Consider the following 23789-nt stretch of genomic DNA (forward strand, 5'->3'; position numbering starts at 1 on the left):
GGGATTGGTGTTATGAACAAGGTTAGTATGAAGAAGATAAAAGTATTTTTATAATACCTTCAGTGAGTATTGTTATATCGTTATTGTATTTTGGTATTAGATGTTAATCTTAATTGGACGTAGTTCCTGAAAAACGACGAAAACATTTTAAGGAATTCGTGTTTAAAGTTTAACCCGCTAATTCTAATGGTCCGCTAACTTTAAACAGCCGCTAAGGAGTGTGTTTTCTCATTCTGAGTTAGGTCAAAAGAAGAAGACAGAGTGAGAATTAGCAATGCTTTAAGTTAGCAGACTATTATGAATAAGGGGGTAATACACTGCTCTGCAAAAGAGAGCTGTTCGTGCTATATATCAGCTTGGTTATACAAAGTCACTCAAAGAAAAATTTAAAGAAATAAATATTAGACTGTTCATTGTCAGATTGTCAGTATATTTATGAAAATTTTATAAAGATACGTTCACAAAAATCGTCACCTTTTTGCTCTTAATAGTGATTTTCATTATTATAACACTAGAAATAAGGGATTGCTGGTAACTAATTCTAGTAGGCTTCATAAGATACATAATAGCTTTAAGAGTAAATGTATACACTTTTATAATAAAGTCCCAGCCACTGTTCAGGCATTATCTATAAATAAATTTAATTGTTTTATTAATAAATGGATCTGTCATAAATCCTACTACTCCACAGCTGAATATCTAACAGCTCGGATCGGATCATCGGATCGGACAGCCTGGGACTAAATTATAATTGTTTTATAGCGATATGTATATTTTTATTGAAAAGAGCGCAAAAAGAAGAATACTGGGAGTGTTTCTTGCGCCGCTTCTTGTCTCTCAGAGCGTTTGTTTCCGAAGCGGTAGTAGTATCTAGTATATTAGAAATGACATCAAAAGAATTCTAAACGAATAAATTTGAGAAAATAACTGCCTTTTATGCCTTTTAATAAATATTAGTGTATTCCATACATGTGGGTTGCGCTACTAAGTCATGATGACAAAGAGTGACAGTAGGACTGCTATTTTTTGTCAGTCTATTAATATGAATCATGTGACCAGTTTTGTGTTCTTAACTAAATTTCGACATGATTGTAGTTTAGAACATTTTTCTGGAATTACGTCCAATTATCAATCATACCTACCCCTCAGGGAGACCTCAGGGATGTAATTGAGTCTGGGTTGGAATAAAACTTTATACTAGAGTTGTAATTACCTGATTTGATGATAGTAGTGGCGAGAGAAGAGATTTTGTGTTAATACTTAATTATATGAATGGTTGCCAAATTGAAGTGGCAGTGGGTAGGACACATAGTTCGACGGACAGATGGCTGTTGGGGCAGAAAAGTCCTCGAATGGCGACCACGTACCGGCAGACGTAGTGTTGGTAGGCCCCCACAAGATTGACCGACGATCTGGTCAAGATCGCTGGAGTAGGTTGGATGTGGGCAGCGCAGGACCGATCGTATTAGCGATCTTTGGGGGAGGCCTTTGTCCAGCAGTGGACGTCTTCCGGCTGAAATGATGATGACGATGGCTTTATTATAAAATAATATAATTATTATATAATCCAGTATATAAAAAATTTAACGCTTTTAATGCTTTTTTCACCAATTGATAGTGTGGTTCTCGAGGTCTCGAGGATTATCGGTAGTTAAGTTTTTGTATTAATTTCTGTATACATTAACTATATTTGTTGGTCGTGTTGGAAACATGAAAGCCTTCTGGGAACTTTCAACGAATCCGCTGTCGGCAGAACAGCGTCTGTCGGGTAAGCTAGTTTATGTATAAAAAAACTTTGCTGAAGTTCAAGCTATAATTGTGCGTTTCTGCTTAAGGTCTCTTTAATGGTTTATTTATCTGCTATCTTTTTAAAATCGGTTACCAACGACTTTATGTCAAATCGAACGTCTGAGAAGTCGCTGAACTGAAGTTAGAAATTTGCAGTTATTGGCTGTTAAAGTTTTTTCATAAACATGAATATCAGCTTGTCTTGGCTACTTTTGGATCTTTCTGAGAGGGAAGACCGGCAAAGAGAACGTCTACGCCGAAATAATCTCAAATATTTTGCTTTCGAAATGACAGATACGGAGTTCGTGAAAACTTTTCGCTTTACCAAGGATTATTGAAGACCTCGTTCCTCTAATTCCATGAGAGCGTAATACTATACTTAGTTTCCTATTTAGGTTGGTAGGTAACAAGAAAGATCTAAGTAGGTACCTACCATATATTTAAGACTTTAATTGAATAAATTATAAAATGTGCTTTTTTACATTATAGGTATTAATAACACTAGCAATTTATGCTACAGGATCTTACCAAACCATTGTTGGTCAGAGTAATTTCAACTCAGTAGGTATCTCAACCTACAGTGTCTAGAGCAGTGCGACAGATGACTAAAGCACTCAATGATGTTCAGTTATTCAAAAAACATATTTATTTTACTCAGGATGGAAGAGATAGAATAAAGAGAAGGTATTAATTTACCTTTACCTACGTTATTGGACTAATTAAATACCTTCTTAATTATTTATTAAATATTGTAGGTACTTATTACAGCTTTTATGAAAAAACTAAAATAGCTAAGTAAGTAATTCAAGCTGACGCACGGTTACAATCTTCTTCGAGCTCCTTTTGTTTAAGTGAACAAAACGAGACGAGAAAGAGCTACCTACACTTGGGCGAAAATCCAGTTTGACTTTGATGTACGGCGGTTTTTTTTTATTACAGCCATTTGGGTACGACATTTCATTTTCAGCCTATTAATTTCTGTATAAAAATAACGTCCTATCGAATCAGTACGTGAATACCAATTTGGACCAAGTTTCAATAGAACGACTTCTGAACTACAACGATTTTTGGATCGTTAGAATATACGTGAATCGGCCTACAGGACGTTCAACAGATGGTAATTGATACGTCCTGCCCATTACAATGCAGTGCCACTCAGGATTCTTGAACAGCCAAATAACTCTGAGTGGCACTACAATTGCGCTCGTCACCATGAGACATAAGATGTTAAAGTCTCATTTGCCCAGTAGTTTCACAAGATACGGCACCCTTCAGACCGAACCGCAGTAATGCTTATACATTACTACTTCACGGCAGATATAGGTGCAGTTGTTGTACCTGTAATCTAGCCGACATCCTGTGCAAAGGAGCATCCCCCTCCATCTTCTTTTAAGAAGTATGACACGAGGTACGTGTATCTGACACGAGGTGTTGTATAAAAGGCAGTTGAGTTTTATTTTACAGAACCCTCGCTTATTTCTGCAAAGGTTAACCACAAATTGTCATGTTTGCTGCTGATGAAATGAGTCTCTTAAGGTTTTTTAAAGGTCTACTGCCGTAAACTCGAATTTTTGAATCCCGAGGTCACCCATCGTGAAGTGGTACAAGGTCCAATTTGTAGATTTTTAGTGCGTAGGCAATTTGCATTTCTGCATATTCCAAATTGAAATTCGTATGCGAAATCGTTTATACCTTAACTTACAATGATGATGCCGAGTAGTTGGCAAATCAATGTTCCCTTCCCTTTTATTTGGACTTAAAAGTAGCACCATCTACTACAACATTAGCTAAGTTTGTATATCAAATATATGAATAGCATATTTTCTTAACTACAAAGTAAAATTCGTGGATTCTATTGTAGGTACATGTTTCTTATTTTTTTTTTCACTTCCCACAACAGAGTAAGTGAACACTAACCCCCTTATTCATAATAGTCTGCTAACTTAAAGCATTGCTAATTCTCGGTCTGTCTTCTACTATTGACCTAAGTCAGAATGAGAAAAAACACTCCTTAGCGGCTGTTTTAAGTTAGCGGACCATAAGGGTGTTAATATATAGGAGTTATTTCCCAAATATTCTCAAACAGTTAAACGTTGTTGAAGATCTTATAGTCTGCGCTGTTATTCAAATGTGGTTCGCAAGTTAATAAGATTAACCTGTACAAGTGACAATCAGAGTGTCGTCAGAATAAATGAAACATATCCTGGAGGTAATTGAGTGATTGTGCTGGAGCCGAGTTCATACCGATGAGACCCGTTGACGAACTGTGAGTGACAATTGGTAAGTATGTTTATTTAGTGGAGTTGAATATTCAAATTTTTTACTGACTAAATAGATATATATCTTGGACAGCCATATAATACATAATATAAGAGTAATTTAGGATTTAAAAATTATATTTAGATATACATATTTGCTCTCGATTAGCCTGTGAATATAAGCTTTTTATGTTATTATTTGTGATATATGTTTCTTTATTTTTCCTGCATTAAATCGCGTTTACGAACTCGTGTGCTATTAATTCCTTCGCCTTTTCTTTTTTAATATCAAAATATTAGACAGCACCGTATCTCTTATATTATAAAAAAAATCATCCGCTGCGTCTGCACCTTCCGTCATGGTGTTTTCACCATTGGATAGCGTGATTCTCTAGGAAGGTTAAAGTATATCATTTATTAAGTTTTTGTATACAGTTTTGTATGTATTAACCATATTTGTTAGAGATGTCAGAAAAAATAAGCCGTCTGAGAGCTTTCAACGAAAACGCTGTTATATTTTTTTTTCAGATATAATAAAATAATTTATGGTGGAATTGTGTATCTTATATAGGTCTACAGATCCGTGCGCGTTGGCAAACTTTAAAAAAATTTCAATTTAAGCGGTAATGTAAATGCTGTTTACACAATTACGATATGAATCCTTATCATTTTATTACTACATATTATAAAATCAATCAGAAATGCGTTATTACACATTTCCGATGGCTTTGGACTATATTATTCCCGAATACTTACATCATTTTTTTTTCTACTGACAGAACAGCGTCTGTCGGGTCAGATATTTTAAGTTAATTCCAACTATGAATATTCCTTAATTAAATCCAGTTAGAAATGTGAACCTCTTTACTCTTTCTAGCCTACTCTTTCTCAACAACTCTGCGTTAACGATTTTGCTTAACTTTTGGTAGCGGTTGGCATAGATTATATTTGATTTTGACCCCGTAGTTTTGCATAGTTTCCTAAAGATGAAATTGAACTGCATTGGACATGGAAGACGTTTATAATGCGTAAATAAATAAGTAAATACATGTACGTTCAAAAAAAGCGCGTACACCTTCCTTAAAGGCCGGCAACGCTCTTGTGATTCCTCTGATGTTGCAAGAGAATGTGGACGGCGGTGATCACTTAACACTAGGTGAGCCGTACGCTCGTTTGTCCTCCTTTTTCCATAAAAAAAGTTTCGTTTTAAACATTATTCTTTAGTATTTTAAAATACATGAAGCAAGCCACGTTTACAGGGGGCATTATAGCAGGACAAAAAAGAGTTAGATTTATATAAGGAATATTAAAGACGATGTAGTTATTTAAGTTAGTTTGAAAGAAAAAAAGAATATGTCCTAGACAGTTGGTATTTAGTTTCTCTTAATATCAATTATAAACAAATGTGTTTCTTATTACCTGCGTTTTAAGGGTTTGAATAATGTCTTTTCTGTATACATGGAATTATTTTAATGATTGTTAGGTATTGTTGGATCCGATTGGTGTTGTCGCATCTGGTGAAACTATTTTCTGTACATGTTGTAGATTTGAGGCCAGTACATCCTCTATAAATGCAATTTCAGAATTACATTGAATTTTATTTGTATTATTTTTCACACCTTTAATCTAATCCATCAATGTAAGTATCTTACCTAGTGCATGGGCTGTCCATTATGTCACGGGTTTCAGGTAGTTTTTGTTATTGCCTTGTTCGAATTTATTTTTAAGGGCCGTGTAAGTTCAAGCCTGTGGGTTTTGTAGGCGCATTCATTCGGTAAGACATCAATCGATCTTCGAACATCCCCAAGGGAACATATGCATCTGTAAAGTAAACTGTCGCGTCTATATTTGAAATGAAATGAAAATTAATTTATTTTGGAAGAAAAACAGACACATTCACACAATAAAAGTTAGTGAAAACAAAATATTTGCTTTATCCTAATACTTAACTTACTTAATACAAAAGAAATGAAGCAATACTAAATGTAGCACTGGTCTTTCAAAACTGGAGTCCACTCAGCTACAATTGTGTCCATACATAATAATAAGCACATACAGTTTCGCATTTTCTAGGCAAATGTTTCATTGTTTGATCACAGTAAGTAGTTCTTATCATTTCCACAGCAGAAAATGCCATTAGTATAGTCGACATTAGAGAATACAAGTTTGGTAATGTCAGCGCTGAGGTATCTCTGAATGCGCCCACTATTTAGTGTGTGGATGAGATGTTGTTGAGGCGACCAGCTACTACGCACAATTTTAAATAATTGAACATGTTTTGGGCCTGTTTTTGGGACTTATTGATTTTCTTTGACAAGGCCAGTAATAGTGACTCCTAGTGCTACTATTTCAGTCGTGAAGCATTACTATGTTTCGGTCTGAAGGGCGCCGTAGTTAGTGTATTTACTGGGCAACTGAGACTTAACAGCTTATGTCGCAAGGAGACGAGCGCAATTGTAGAGTTTTTGAGATTTTCAAGAATCCTGAGCGGCACTGCATTGTAATAGGCAGGGCGTATCAACTAAAATCAGTTGAACGTCCTGCTCGTCTCGTCCCTTATTGGAATAAAAAAAAAACTAGGATCCCTACACTCATACAAGCAGTTAGCGCGGACATTATACTCCACCTTTTATAAGTAGGTCATAATTATCAAGTTACGTTCACCAACTTCATTAAACGTTCCAAACACTCGGTAAGCAAACATACTATAGAGCTTTGTGAACTGACTCCTGTTTCCGGTTTCACCATCTCATCACCACATGCTATAAACTTGAATATCCTCCTCCATTGGAAGTTTGGAGGTCCCCCACAAAACGATTTTTAACAAACATTTGTCCATTTGCAGATAAACTGGTGGCATAATAGTCAATACGACTTCTGTACCTCCAAAAACACGTAGATTCACCTTCATTATCATCATCAGCCAGAAGACGTCCACTGCTGGACAAAGGTCTCCCCCAAAGATTTCCACGACGATCGGTCTTGCGCTGCCCTCATCCAACGTATTCCGGTGCTCTTGACCAGATCGTCGGTCCATCTTGTGCCCCGCCTACCAAAATCTTCCGGTACGTGGTCGCCATTCGAGGACTTTACTGCCCCAACGGCCATCTGTCCGTCGAACTATGTGCCCTGCCCTGTGAACTTAGATCCACCTTAAAGACTAGAAACTCTCCTATGATTATGGTATACAATATCATTTACTATTTAGGTAATTCGTACGCCCGTCCTCCTATCCCATAGAAAATACAAGCACCGAAACTGCACATTTTACTTCTAGTCCATATTCATTTATATATATTATATTAATATTCTACAGGTGCAATGAAGGCTATATCCTTCTTATTCGTAATATCTGCATTTGACTGCTGCGTTCATTCTCTTCCACCGGATAAGGTAGGTAAATTATTACAATATCACCCTATTATTCTAAATTTGCCTCGAGCATCTAATCACCTAAGATCTTTACCATAAAAGTAAACTTGTAGAATTAAGAGATCAGCTCAATCTGATCTAGTTCCAAATGCGACAATTACTTTTTAATCCTTTGACATATTTAGTTTGAAATAAAATATTTTATAATATCAATATTAATACTACTAGTTACAAATACATTTTTGCAGCTTAGTGAGATTTCTCTTGACATTGTCATAAGTGATATTTCAAATAAAACTAAGCCTGTGATATTATTTTTCTTTCTTTAGAATCAGCACCAACAAAGTCTTCACATAATCAAAACTCGGAGTATTGACGTGAACAATGCATACAGTCTATCATTAGAAACAAGATTGGAACAGATCGTAGAACCAACAGGATACAAGCTAGACATCGAGCCATACTTGGAGGATGGTCTCTTCAAGGGTCACGTTAAAATTAACATAACATGGGTTAAGGAATCTGACGAAGTTAGTTTGCATTGCGCTCATGAGCTTGAAATTATTGAATATCAAGTACATGCTAAAACACCTAATGCGTAAGTAATTAATTGAATGATTGAAACTTTTGCATCGTATGAATTATTTCGAGCAGTTAGGTGCCAACATGTAATTGTTTAAAGACTTACATTTGAGTGGTGACAAAGTTTCTAGACCGAAGAGTATAACCTAATCTACATAAACTTTAACATGTCCTACTACATACACTTTATCGCAATTCTCTACTATTTGCCACATGTTTTAATTTGTCATCAGACAATTTATAGTTGGTAAATATTTTCATCTCAAGATTTTCTCCTCTTGCATTTCGGTCTCTCTTCTTGCACAGCATATCTTATGTAAATTTTTATTGTTTACAATTTCCTTTACGTGTATGTTTTAAAGGCCTGACATTGTTTTAAAAGGATCGTAAATAAATTCTTTTTTAATATTTGTTAAAACTACTCTCATGACAAAATTTTTGTTTATACAGAAAAGATTTGCAAAATATTACTGTAACCAGACTGAGCATTGATTCCAAAAAACCAATAATGACAATACATCTTGACCAAGTCATACCAAAAACAAGTGAAGGCTATTTAGAATTCAGATTCAAAGGGCAAATGGTAATGGCCAGTTCCGAAGCTTTCTTTAGGACAACATATAAAACTGAACAAGAGGAGGAAAGGTATTTTAGCATAATATAAGTATTTAGGTATAAAATTAATTAATGATTTATTGTATTTGATTCTTAAAATTAAAGTTAAAAAATCTGCCTAGGGTCTTTTATGGCATGACCAAGAAATTATTTAAATTTAAGAAGACCCAAAAAGAAAACCTTCAACTGGGGAGAAATATCCAAAGAAAAATCATCAGCATAGCCTGGACGTTCTTTGTAATCTACTGCATACGTAATAATCATATGATTATTAAAAAAATATTTACATCAGTAGATCAATGCAGCTTTGAGTAAAAATGGAGTTGCAACTCCCATGAACTTATGTGAAGAGAGATATTTTAAATTAAGTTGTAATTAAGTTGTATGGTTATTATTAGTATGGACTAATCTCTTGAAAGATTTTGAATTAATTTGTCTTTAAATCAAGAAATAAAATTCATTATAATACGCTGTAGAGCTAGTTAAAAATATTATTTGATTTATTTAATGCTTATTCTCTTATTTTCCTAAATTTCTTAAATTTTTTGTCAGAATCGTAGCTGCAACACAATTTCGTCCCAACAACGCGCGGAGAATGTTCCCCTGTTTTGATGAGCCAGGATTTAAGGCTCCGTTTGAGCTAAGTGTTGTAAGACCGAAGAATATGGTTGCTCTGAGTAACACTCCCATACTGAAGACTGAGGAAATGTAAGTATATATAAGTATAGCCTTAATGCCAATTGAACCAGTTATTATAAAATTAGAAGTAAGTTTTAAATTACGAGTTAAAAACAGATTCTGTTACATGTTCGTGTGCCATACACACAAATCTCCAAAGATATAAGTTCCATAACTTATATCAGGTCGTAAAGATTAATATTGTAAGTTAATATTAACCCTTCCTGTCCCATCGCTCTCTAATCCAAATGTCGCTTTAGTACTGTTCTTATTGAAACAACCGATGTAATAACATATTTATATTTCCACTGTCTTCTAAGCTGACGTTTTTTACTGTGGGAGTGAAAGGAAATGGATTGAGATGCGCGTATCTTATGGCAAGTGATAGCCATCATCGATTAGCAGTAGAGAAATCATTTAAGCATTTTCAGCTTTTAAGAAGTGTGTACGGTAACCAAGTCATATCATCTTGGAAACACCGCCCTATGATTTTCCATCCATATTGAGCGTGGATAAAGTTTCCTGAAAACCACATTGTGTAAGTATACTATAGGATCAGATTAGGGCCGTGTAGTGTGAGATTTTCGGATTGGGTGGTAGGAATCAGGTCAAACAGCTCTTGGAAACACTCCTCATAATAGTTGCAGTAGAAAACATACAGTGACGCGACTTTTCTGCACAACATGTGTGAATTGGTATTGACATACTTACTTCACATAAGTTCGTTATCCCCTAGCTGGGGCAGAGGGCATCCACAGTACATTTCTATCGCGATCGGTCTTGAGCATCTCTCTTAATTTCACTACAGATCTTTGGAGGTCCGCCGCCAGGTTTACTTTGGACGGCCACGTTTGCGTTTTCCTTGAGGGTTCCAGTCTAGGGCTTGCCTCGGTATATGGTTGGGATTCCTCGGAATGTGCCTATCCAGCTCCATTTGCGGCGTTTTTTCTGTTGGTCGATTGGGACTTCATGACAGCGTTGCCAAAGATCGTTGGAAATTTTGTCGGGCCAGTGAATATCAAGGATATTTCGAAGGCATCGGTTAACCTGGTTCGAAAACCTGAAGTTGATGAGAGATGGGCTTGGTGGCCTTCCACGTCTTCCACCCATACATCAATACGGTCTACAAGTTGGACCGTGGCGATCCGTGTAGTGATATTCTCTTCAGTCCCTCCAGTCTCTGACACGCAGCTCCCGAGATAAGAAAATTTGTGGACGCGTTCTACTACCTCTGTGCCAATGAGCAACGGACCTGAGCTAATTACCCCACACCTCATTTCTTGAGTCTTCCTTATATTCATCTTAAGTCCCGCCTTCGCTGCTTCCTCGCACAGGTCGCTCAATTTGGACTGCATATCTGCGCCTGTGTGGCTTAAGATAGAATAATTACATCATTGGCATAATCTAAAACCTCTGGATTATTTGATATGCCCCGTTCTATACTGTGAATTGGTATTAATTAATAATTATATTTCAAAATTATAATTTATCAAATATTAATAAACAATATTTAATTTCTCGATCACATCCTCCAATATAACGCAAACAAATAAAGTTTGGACGGACAATCATAAAGTTGTAACAATAAATGCAATGTGTAAATCTAAATTTATTTTGTAGAGCTGGTGAGCCAGATGCTGTGAGGGTTTACTTCGAGAGAACTCCTCCCATGTCCACCTTTACTTTAGGCTTGGTGATCGCTGAGCTGCAACAACTGGGAACTTCCACACATTATAAGGACGCCAATGGAAACGATATTGGTAAGAGTTTTTCTGGCTAAATGAATATTCGGTTCTTAAACAGTTTCGTTTAGCAATACTCTACTTCTAGAAAATAATTCCAAGGAATTTTAATTGCTAGATCTAGTTCGCGTCACCTGACGGGGCTATTTTCGTAAATATAGTATCCAGGGACAAAAAAGTGTGTGTATATTTATTACAAACGTGATACGGTATATATCTCTGGCATAGTAGAAAACAAGAATAGCTTATGTCTCGACAACCAAAACTTCGCCATTTCTACAAGAATAATAATTTTAATTCAGAGAAGTAGGTAACTTATTTTTTAAGGCTGGGAAGCAAGCCAACGGCCTTGAGGAATCGAGCGGAGCTAGGTTACCTCTCTCGCACAAGATCGCCATAGTTTTAATTCAGAATTAGAAGCATTTTTAATTTATTATATACATAATACAATTTTCTTTACAAAAATAACAAAACTATATATGTTAAATTGTTGATTAAATAGTAGACAGCTAATAATTTTTCATACAATTTTTATCTAGATTGAATAATTAAGATGGCTTCAATTATAAAAGTTGGGGGTACTTTGGTGATTTTTTTTCGCGATGTCTATAAAAGATACAAATGTAAAGAAAAAATGAATTTTCTTCTCATATTCTGTGGATATATAACTATTTTTTGTAAAAAAATAAAAGCTTTATATAAACCGTTAATAAATGGTTTCAATTATTCGCTTTTTTGGCGATTTCTTGGGATAGCAGCCTTAAGGTGCAATGTGAAATAATAGGTACCAACACGAACGTTGAGGCAGGCATAGTGTTTTGCTGCTTTATAGCAAAATTGTTACTTTGTTTAGTTTTGAATAAGTTTAGTAGGACGTGTGTTCTTTTTGCATCGCGGTATATAAATTTATTAACAATTTGTTGGCTTTCTGGTTTTGCATTGTACAATTGAGTTTTTTGGTTGGTAGAAAAAATATACATTAAGCTCTCGGAATATATAGTTTCATTTATTCGGGTTCCTTTTTTGGGACCTTCCGCGGCGCTGAACAATGAGATAATGCGGTATTAAGGCATGTCAACTAACGTAAACATAAAAAAAATTACTATGTCTTTTTTGCAGAACTTCGAGCCTGGGGCCGAGCCGAGTATTTGACAGCTTTAGAAGGACTGAACGAGAGAATAAAATTAGTTTTCACCGAACTGGCCAATTACTGGCAGGTGCCATTGCCGCTAAAACAATTGGACATTGTGGCTCTCCCTAATTACAGAGGATTCAAGCCAGCTGATAACTGGGGACTTATTGTATTTAGGTAGATACAAAATATACTCTTTCATTATTTAAACGACATATAACATAATTGACATATTTGCTAGTAATTATTCGGGAACAGAGTATGTTTTTGCCACGCTACAAAATTGATAATTTCTACAAGACAATAAAAAAGAAAGAAAAATAAACTTAAAAAAATTAAAAGTGATGATGAAATAAGAATATCAAAAACTTCAAAAGTTAATTGAAGATACGATTTGTTGGTTGATATGTTATTATAAAAAACACACTTTAGATCTAACTAGTCGTAGTTGAGCTTTGGAATATGCAATCGTTGCGTGCCGTAGGTATTTAGTATTTAGCGTATGGAAAACATTTATGAGTGAGTGTTTAATAGATGTTTCGGTCCAGCCGTTTTCCTAAACGTACAGTTACAACAGACGCACAAAAGAATAATATATATATTAAGATTTGAATTATGGTAGAATTTCACAATTTTTGTTCCATCGTTATCTGATGATAAACGCATTGGCAAGCTTTTATTTATCACGTGAATATATATATTATATTCAGCTTCAATATCTTCTTCAAAGTTTTTTTATTGAAAAGAGCGCAAAAAAAAAGAATGCTGGGAGAGTTTCTTGCGCCGCTTCTTCTCTCTCAGAGCGCCATTTGTTTCCGAAGCGGTAGTAGTATCTAGTAGTATAAGAAATGACATCAAAAAGAATTCTAAAGGAATCAATTTTGAGAAAATAAATGCCTTTATGCCTTTAAAGGGAAAGCGATATACCTAAACGTGGATACCAACTCGAGCTGGAGATTGCTTACCATTGGTTGGGAGCATTGACCACTCCAGCATGGTGGAACGAGTCCTACGTCAATAAAGGTCTTACTGGATTCTTGGCCACTGAAATCTCTTTCAAAGTAAGTAATACTTAATCAGTTAGATTGATCCAATAATATTTATGAATCTAACGACTATTCAATAATTGCACATTACAGTACATTTACGGCCGTTTTCAATAACGTATCCCTAGTTACGGATACATTGCTATCAACGTTTAATGACAAGATCTTATCTATCCATAGTTATGCCCAATAAAGTTATATCATTAGTTATAGTCCAATGCTATCTGTCGATAGGTTATTGAAATGTAACTAAGCGTAAAAGGATTGATTTGTCTACCTCTATTAAGTTAAACTAAGGATCGATAGGTTATTGAAAACAGCCGTTAGCTATTATTTCATCAATCTATCTCTAATAAGTCCAGTACGTATCACTTAGAAGATTAGCTTCTTATTTCTGGTTTAAATAAATATCAAAACACTAATGTAGTAATTGTATTGTGTTCCGGATTCTAGCGTGTAGGTGTGAGTTTAAATTTAGACATATAAATCATCCCACATTTAAGTCTCGGATGAGATCAGAGTCACTTCATGGAACCGCAGGTAGTTCTATGATCTTCTATAAAAAAGATCATAATATTATTGTAATTTCTCTGGAAGTTTATCAACACCACTTGATCCATCGCTGACGGCCATTAAAAAAACAATCTTTGCTGTGAATGGCAATTCCTATAGAGATACATGAATTTATCAAATTATTTCATCACTTTCCAGCTAGATTCCGCAGATTCTGAAAATCTATGGCCCATTAGAATGCTTTACTCAATTTACTATGAGTTGAGTAAACGGTATCCCAATTCTAGAATAACTGGCCTTAAACAAGAGATTGCGTGCAATAAGATTGAGCTGCTCTTCAGATTGTTGAATTATACGATTGGAGCTAATACATTCAAAAAAGGACTGACCGCATTCATTGAGACAAAGTAAGTTTTAGAAACATAAGTAAATATTTTTCTTTTATGATAGCTCGAACAATCATTACTTATTTGATGATAGTTTTAATTGAACAAAAGCATTAGAGGAACCTACGGACGAGTAAAAAAAGAAGGACTCCGGGCCGTGATATTAGCAAGTGAAGCACCGTTATGCTAGTGTGTGTGCGGTTACGGGGGATACTAGTTACACAATTTTTACTCCCTTAAATAATCATATATGGCCACAAATACTTATATAGTATTGTTTTTACACTTTTTCACTACGCACGACGGCATTATTAAAATATTTTATTGAGACGCAAACAGACGGTGACAATTCCCATAATGGCCGCCTATCGGCCTGTAGTAGTGTAAGTGTGTGCGTGGGTCTATGTATTTACACGTTAATCGGCTTGTTTTGCTGCTACACTGTTATATACACTATAAGGTGACACGGAATCCTTATTTTTTTACTAGTCCGTGAGAGGAACAATGCCATTTACGCAATCCGTAGAAAACTTTTTTTTAATATTATTGTTAAACACATTTAAAATTCAGTATGATTCGAAATGAATAAATAAAAACTTAATTATAATATAGTTGCACCGTACAATAACAATTTCTAGAAGGGAGAAGAAAGAAGATGGAGAAATTTTTTTATTCATAAAGAATTTTAGAGCAGTTCATCATTGTCCTTTGCATAGATTGTATATAAAACATTTTGAAATGATGTATTGCATCATCAAATCATCTGCATATGTATAATATTGATTTAAAAGAGTGGCAATTAGTTCCTTGCCACTTCTTCTTCTATAAATAATAGAACGTTAATCCATGAAACTACTATGCTATTAGCTGATGCCCGCTACTTCGTCCGCGTAGTAAAGGGTTTTTAAAAATAATAACCAAGTGTGGCATTGAAGATTATCTCATTTCCTATGCCGTTCTTAAGAACGGAGCAAAAACGGGAACCGGACGGAACGGGAAACAAACTTACATTCATATTTATAATATTGGTAGGGATTAAAAAATAGACGTTACAGTTGTGGAAATAACTGATGACGCTGATACAAATATTCAAAATGATTATTTTCGTGACAGAAAATTTAAAACATTCGTGGGAGATGATATTTGGAATGCACTTAATGATGTAGCCGTTGCTGATGGTAAAATACCCAAGGATATTAATCTAAGGAAAGTAGCAGAGTCTTGGACCGCCAATGATAGACTTCCTGCTGTTACTGTCACTAGAAATTATGATAAAAATACTGCACGTATTACACAGGTAAATAAAACTTTTAATCAAGGTAGTAAAAAATGACCTTCAATATTAGAACCACCAAAAGTCGTTCGCTACATCATTGAAATATAAAATGAATAAAAAGAATAATCTTTTACTAAGGGTTTTTGATAAATTTTAGATGATAATGTATATGTAATGATTATAATAAAAGTGTTCAACAAAATTTATTTAAACTATCGAAATAGTGCGTTTTTTTTCATTTTTGTATTTCTTGGGTAGAGATTTCTTGAAAAACGCGAGAATTACCTTCAATAAAATTGAGTATCGTGATTAGAAGTTAAATGCAAACCTACTTCTCTACTTTAAACCACTGAACTGGCGGCTGTCAAAGTGCTTTTGTGGCCGTTTGATATTCGCCATTTTGGCGCTGTTGGCCATAGCGAGAGTCTGTGGTACTAAAACTATATATATGACAACCTCAGCAAACATCGATAGATGGTGGAAAACAATATACAAAAAAATGTGTACTTTTTTACGTTGATTCTTGAAGTTTGTTGTTTGTTGAAGGAATTAATTCAAAATGAAAAAAAAAAAATATTCAGAGTATTGTACGTTCTTTCGCAGCAATTGTATTAAACGTCAAAATTAGTTCTCTGGACACTCGCGAGTGGCGCTTCAAATAGGCACATAAACTTGATAAAATTTCTGTAAACGTATTCTTAAATTTCAATTTATTTCTACAGAAAGTCTACCTGCGTGAACGACCTCATGATGTGCCTAATGCAGATAAGTTACTATGGTGGATACCATTAGTCTTAATACGTGGTGATAATTTGGACTTCAAAAATACGACGCCTATCGCTTGGACCAAACATAAAGAGTTGACCCTGGAAAATATGCCCAGCAAGGATCACTTCGTTATTGTTAATCCAGATGAGATCGGTGGGTGGGATTAATATTATTATTATGGATTATGTATACTGATATTATAAATGTCAAAGTTTTTATCTTGGTTACTCAATCACGTCTAGATGGGTTTGAATAAAATTTGACATACAGATATTGTAGTCTAGAATAGCACATAAACTACTTTTAATCCCAGAAAGATGTACGGTACCCAAAGGAAAGATTTGTTTTTCACAAAGGCTTTCAAAATAATTTACTGCATAGATATATTTTTGGGGTATATAACGACGTAGGCTGCTTTTGGCACCGGAAAATATACAGTTACTTTTGATATATTTTCGTTTAAGTTTTTCGCAAATGATTTTGGATCTACACATGCAAATTTCCACGCTTACAAAATTACAATAGGTAGCACATTTAATAATAGCATTTTATTAATATTAAAGGTAAAGGATTGCATAAGAAGTGTATTAAATTATTTTTTTTGTTATTTGATACTTTTCAGTTTTTGAAATCGGTTTTTTTAAACGTAGTTTTTTTAAGAAATCATACACCTATTTATTGTAATTTTATTCTACAATTGTACAGGTCCATTCCCTGTCAACTATGATGAGAGGAACTGGGATCTACTACTACAATACTTGTTAAGTGACAAACGTGAAACTATACCAGCACTTACTAGAGCCAAGCTACTTCATGACGCATGGAACTTGGCTTACGCGGGCGAGCTATCCTTCGCCTCTGCACTAAACATGACATTGTTTTTGAAAAATGAAAAAGACTTCATGGTGTGGGACCCCATGTTTGTCATGATAGATCATATCGGAAGGCAAATATGTCCCTGTATTAAGGATAAATTTAGGGTAAGTACCATCTGCATGTGTGGTGAGCTTTCTTCCACGTACTACAAAGCTGTGGAATGAGCTACCTTGCGTGGTGTTTCCGGGACGATACAACATGGGCCACTTCAAAAAAAACCCGTGCACCTTCATTAAAGGCCGGTAACGCTCTTGTGATTCCTATGGTGTTGCAAGAGAATGTGGGCGGCGGTGATCACTTAACGCCAGGTGACACCACCACCCGTACGCTTGTTTGTCCTCCTTTTCCATTAAAGAAAAGGATTTTGATAGGTTTTGCCATAATCGCCACACTTGCCAGGTGGTTTTGGCGAACAGTTGATGGCGATGCTCTCTCGGAAAGATATTATTGCCCATTCTCCATTCTTTGTATCCTTGGTTGCCTCTAACAACACCCACAGATGTATAAAAGAGATGGAGTAGTGCTATTCTGGTGCGGATAACATATCGTAGGAACAAACGTCGTGGAGATCCTTGGGAGGCCTTAGTTCTCCAGTGGCCACAGTCTTTTGGCTGAAATTAATAATAAATGAAGTGAACTTACTAACTGCAACATATCCATACTAATTAAAGTGTTCCTCATCCTCCAGTCTTTGTATCCGTTGGTTGACTCTTATAACAACCACAGATGCACCAAGAAGATGGAGTGGTGCTATTCTGGTGCATCCAACACACAGCGTAGGAACAATGGTCGTGGAGATCCTTGGTCCAGCAGTGGACGTCTTCCAGCTAAAATTAATAAATGAATGAATTGATCTTACTCAGCGCAACAAGTGTGGATCTGTTGCGCCTATGTTTCTATAATGCATAACATATATCATCTCGGTATAAGACGGAACTTTAAAATGAGTTTTAGTGATAGCGTAGACAGCATTCTATTTTTGAAAATAATACTTAAAGCGCTTTCGCACCACATCCGAATCGGATCCGTACCCGTGAAAAACGGACCGATGTTGTCGTAGAAATATTTCTAACGGTTGATGGAAAGAAATCGGATGACGGAAGCCGGATCTAGTGCGTAAACTACAAAAGGAATAGTTGTACGTCTACTCCGCACCGTGTTTTCACAGATACGGTTCGGATTTGGATCGAACGTTGTGCGGAAGGTCTTATGCATTATTTCTTTTACAATTTCACGAGTGTCAGTTTATGCTTGTCGCACGGTAGCACGCACTGCGGCGCCCGTGCCGCGAGTCTTGAAATTGTTTAATCACTTCGTAGAAGCCCGCCCTGATTGTCATCTGTTTACTAATAGACTTGAGGTGTTGGTGCAGTTGCTGCTCCAACTTTGTGAGGCCTCGCATAATAGCGTCTAGCAATAGTAATAATAATGTAATTGGTGTTGTTACAGTTTCAATCAAAATAAACAAATATAATAAATGCTGTTTTGTAATAAGCGGTGGACATTTTTACTGGCTTCTTTTTAATCACCGATGACATCATAAAATTGCTTATTATTATAGTTCTGTTTTTTGTGGAACGCGGAGACTTTAGTAATAGAAGGTAATAGTAGTAATATGGGGCAACTTATTTCATTTTTAGAAATACATCCGCATATTTTTAAGCCCGTTCTATGAAGAATTGACGAAGGAGAAAGAAATTAAGGATATTGGCAAGAAGAAGTTCTTGGGAATGCTTAGAAATGTTTTGTGTAAAAATGGATATCGGCCATGTCTTCAGAAAGCGCGAGAGGCTTATAGTACGTGGATGACATCACCAAATCCTGATGAAGGAAATCCGTAAGTAAACCCTATTTATACATTATAAAAATAAGTGCTGTACTAATTAATATATCCGTATTACATTATATAGTAATAAAGGTATAAATTATCGTAATTTTATGTTTGGCTCGGCATCAAATAAAAAATATGTTTAGTTACGTTTGGAAAAAAGTTGCCAAGTGCCGAACTCGCCCATGAAGAGTTCCGTAGCAGCAAGTAACCTAATATAAAAGTTATATAGAACGGAAAATGATATTAAATTATTTAAAAATAAAAGGCAAAAGATTCTTGCTCAAAATTATAAGAGGATTTGACATAGGGTGAAGAACTGATATGAAACTCCCAGCCCATTTTTTTATGAAAATAAGGGTCAAGACGAGCAGGACGTACAGCTGATGGTAATTGATACGCCCTGCCCATCACAATGCAGTGCCGCTCAGGATTTTTGAAAAACCACAATAATTCAAAGCGGCACTACAACTGCGCTCGTCACCTTGAGACATAAGATGTTAAGTCTCGTTTGCCCAGTAATTTCACTAGCTACGGCACCCTTCAGGCCGAAACACAGTATTGCTTACACATTACTGCTTCACGGCAGAAATAGGCGTCGTTGTACCCACGTACGTGATACCCATAATCTAGCCGGCATCCTGTGCAAAGGAACCTCCCACTGGTATACCTGGTAACCACATTACCGTGCTCTTTAATTACAATATCACTACATATTGTAAAACACAGTCACCTCCGCGTCTGTCAGTCTGTCTGTTCGCGATAAACTCCAAAACTATTGCACTGATTTTCATGGTGTTTCTAAGAATGGAATGCGTGGTTTTTGAGGAAGGTTAGTATAAAATTTGTTAAGTTAATTCATATTTACCAGTGGGGGGCTTCTTTCCAAAGGATGCCGGCTAGCTTATAGGTACCACAACGGCGCCGATTTCTGCCGTGAACAAGCATTTAACTAACTAGTATTTAATAATTTAAATAATAATTTTAAAATTCATTTATTCACATTTCTTCTTTTTTTACATCTCTTTTATGATTATTTATGCAACAGAAAACAAATTGTCTTCGGAGAATTGCTTATGAGATATTTTAGTAATTTAATCACACCCAGGCTCTCTGAGAGAGATTGAAATGATTCAATCAACTTCATTCTTTCAATCTTTTGTCATAGCTTCAATGGTAATAAGCTCAAATACTTGCCTATTAGGCGCTCCAGAGAACAGGAAGCACGTCTTAATTTAACTGTTTCATTTATTATGTCTCAATGAATTTTAAATTTCGCTATAATTTATTATGAATATTTTAATTTTTTTAGAGGTTTTATAATGCTGTTGAGTAATCATATGTCATAAAAGATTCACCAGAAAAAGTTTAATTAACCATATGTCATAAAAGATTCACCAGAGAAAGTTTAATTAACAAAAGTCTTTTATTTTTTATTACTTCACGATTAAAATATTGGGACGCCTGTATACTAGTCTCCTTTTTATGACATACTTTTTACCCGAGCTAATTTTAGAAATTATATAAGAAATCTATAAATATATTTTTTTTAAATTTTAATACAATTAAATAAGGTCAAATCAAGAAATGCCCCCATGTTTTTTTATTGTTCTATTCCCACTTAAAGTGCTAACATTTTCAATGTATATTATAATATACTCGGAAACAAACATCCATATTCATCATATTATAAATGTTTGCACGTACCAGGATTCGAACCTTAGAGGTACCGGGTTCGAATCCCGGTACGTATTATGATATATAAGAACTATAAGAATAACTAAGAAGTTTCCTATTCAAAATAATTAAAAATTACGAGGTTTTGTCATCACGGCTGTCCAGCTAAATCCAAAATAGGCTGAAATATGCACTCACATTGGACAATGTGAGTGCATATTTCAGCCTATTGTGGATATCCCATATGCCCGAAAATATGAAATTAAACTTGATTGGCATCAATGATGGAAAGGGAATGTACCATCAAGTGAGCCCAGTGCTTGTACGTTGCTGACGTCCGTATTATTAATGATTTTGTAATTGAAAGTTTTATGTTTCGACGTTGACTCTTTATTGAATATTATATAATATTATGTCAAATCAAATCAAATCAAAATCACTTTATTCAAGTAGCTCACGGAAATGACACTTATGAATGACAAAACAGGATTTACATATTCATAGTTTTACAACATCGTGTTACGGCCAAACCCGATTTAGGACAAACTAGTTTTTCCTAGGCCTAACCAGTCCATCCTTTAGGCAATAGGGTAAACCAGTACAGACTAGTTTCTCCTATCGGCCTTAGGATATACTGGCTTGGCCGAGTCCATACTAGTTCTGCTTAGTTTAAAATCGAATTTTTGAAAATCTGAATCTAAAATCGGGCTTAGCCGGTTACATATTTCACTTATCATATATTTTATAATAAACTCCTAAATGATATTAAAATATTACCTATTAAAAGAATTAAATATATCGTAACAAATAAATTTACATCTAAGGCCTATTATAATGTGAAAGATTATTTAAATGATAAAGATAGTTGGAATTAATGTTCTGTTAAATGAATATTTTATACTCATTTGAATGCTATTGTAACTTTTGTACTTCTTCCTGACTTATACTAAATAACCTACAAAGTATAACAGTGAATATAAATTTTTTTATATCATAATAAATGTTCTAATATGTAATAGGGTCCCAGATAGAGAATTCTGCCCAATTTTCCAGTGGGGCACACAAGAAGAATGGGACTTTGCACTGCAAAGAGTAATTAACTTCCCATCAGCGAGGTCACAAAGTGAAAGGACTTATCTACTGAAGACATTAATCGGTTGTCCGACAGACGAGTACAAGATTAACAAGTTACTGAACATTTCCATAATTGAAGGGAATGGTAACTTTAGCGAGACGGATCTGAATCTAATGTTTAGTATGCTGACTGGAGACCAAGCGGCTAATAGCGTTCTATTGAATTACTTGGACAAACATTGGGACTTCTTGAAAACCAAGTAAGTATCTTTAACGAATTACTATGATTTAATATTTTATTTTGACTAAACCAGAAATTCCAAATTTGTAATAAATCGCCACAGCATGTGAGAAACTGGCCTAAAAGTAAATATATTTAGCGCATAAATGTTATTATAATATCAGTGAATTTTTAAAAGAAAATGACTTTGAAGTACTACGTATTTTGAACATATATTTTTATTTTTCAATGATATTTATAATAATTTTTCTTAATAATGCTATGGACACTCTTATTTTTAACTTCATGATGTTATTAATTTAATTTAACTTTATCTAATAATGATGGAATCAATTTTGTTTTGTGTTAATTATTATGATTTGATTGTAATTTCTATATGTCAAATATTTGTATGCTCAATAACGGGCACGACTTGGAGAGCTAAAATGTATTTAAATCATCTATAATGCATTACCCTTCTCAACAAATAAAGATCTTACTTACTTATTTACTTACCATTAATTACCATTTATCATAACATTTATTTATATTTTTAAGAACTAGGAGGATAAACGAACAAAAGAGGAATCACATAATTAAATGAAAATGAATGTTACCAAAGTATATCATTTGGGAGAAATTTAGAATACACATATGATGGAATTTAATTTATTAATCTGTTAATTTATTAATAAATTAAAAGATGAGCTGGACATGTATCAGGATTATAATAAGTGATTGGGATTCCAGAGATAAATTAAAACCTACAACTTATGATCAATGTAAATTATAGGAATACAAATAGGAAATCAGGCCAAAAGATTTGTAAGCAGACCACATAATGAGATATAGAGAAAAAAAGGATTTTCCTTAAATGTCGGCTGCAGCAAAACTCCTAGCAACACTGGGGATTTACTAAAATCAAAATAGAAAACACGTGTTTATTTACTAGCCTAACGCAAACTATTTACGATATTCAAATAATAGTACAGGTTGTTGTTACTTTATATTTATTTGTACCAGCAAGACCGAGCCTTGCTTGGATTTTTAAAAAGGTACAAAACTTAAAAAAAAAACTAATAGAACATTTGGATTCCAACCGGGGTCTTCTGCATTCCAGGTCACCCAATGTCCCATCTGAGATATTACAGTCTTCTTCTCAGATGTAGCTAGATCGATTTCTCGCCCCCGAAACTACCTGTGTACTAAATTTCATTAAAATCGTTGGAACGGTTTCCGTCCTTAAGATCACGGAAACAGAATATTATATATTTGTACAAGAATTGCTCGTTTAAAGATATAATATTCAATCTCTTCGCAGGTTTCGTTCAAAGACAAATCTTTGGGACAATCTAATATCGGACGCTACTGGTGGTCGCTTCACTACACAAGGGGACCTAGACTCGATCAACAAATTGTACGTAGCTCATCAAGGCGAATTCGGCTCCGCTGAGCACATTATTGAACACAACATAAAGAATATTCGCGAAGAAGTGAAATGGTCTGCTGAGAATATACCAGTTATTGAGAAATGGCTTGACAATTATATCGCCAATTCGAATGTGAAAGATGATTTTATTGGTAATTCAGCTTAGCAATAATGTAAGGTTTCAAAGCTTTAATAACGATCTATTTTTTATCTAAGAATTATGATAAAATACATCGTGTAATATTATACAAGTTGCTATAATAATGGTTTATATTAGCAACAACAGCCAATATTAATGAATAACTATTCTTTTTGATTGTATGACTTATATTTTACAACATATTTTGTATTTAATCTTCAAAATATATGTATAATTATTTATACATTATGGTGTATTGTAAATAGTTGATTATTTTATATTTTTAATAAATGGGCCTATAAAATCTGTCTTTTATTGTAATTAATACTTACATGGAATATTTAACTTATAATGGAACAGTAAAGAAATTGTATTATCGATCGACCGATC

The 23789-nt window shown here is 34.7% G+C and overlaps 1 protein-coding gene across 2 annotated transcripts; it reads left to right on the forward strand.

Moving 5' to 3' along the window:
• LOC126967152 (aminopeptidase N) lies at positions 1-23703 on the forward strand. 2 transcript variants are annotated; one of them, XM_050811600.1, is made up of 15 exons: positions 1-21; positions 7363-7439; positions 7748-8016; positions 8451-8645; positions 9168-9323; positions 10914-11053; positions 12155-12344; positions 13081-13228; positions 13925-14133; positions 15226-15409; positions 16111-16309; positions 16862-17136; positions 18673-18869; positions 21557-21871; positions 23153-23703. In XM_050811600.1, exons 2-15 carry the CDS (start codon positions 7368-7370, stop codon positions 23424-23426), a joined length of 2823 nt encoding a protein of 940 aa, XP_050667557.1. In that variant the 5' UTR covers positions 1-21; positions 7363-7367; the 3' UTR covers positions 23427-23703. The 2 variants fall into 2 exon arrangements, with proteins under 2 accessions (XP_050667557.1, XP_050667556.1); XM_050811599.1 differs by lacking the exon at positions 1-21 and adding an exon at positions 3983-4068.
• Positions 23704-23789: the final 86 nt, after the last annotated feature.

This window comes from Leptidea sinapis, chromosome 12 (genome assembly GCF_905404315.1).
Source record: "Leptidea sinapis chromosome 12, ilLepSina1.1, whole genome shotgun sequence".
Taxonomy (NCBI): domain Eukaryota; kingdom Metazoa; phylum Arthropoda; class Insecta; order Lepidoptera; family Pieridae; genus Leptidea; species Leptidea sinapis.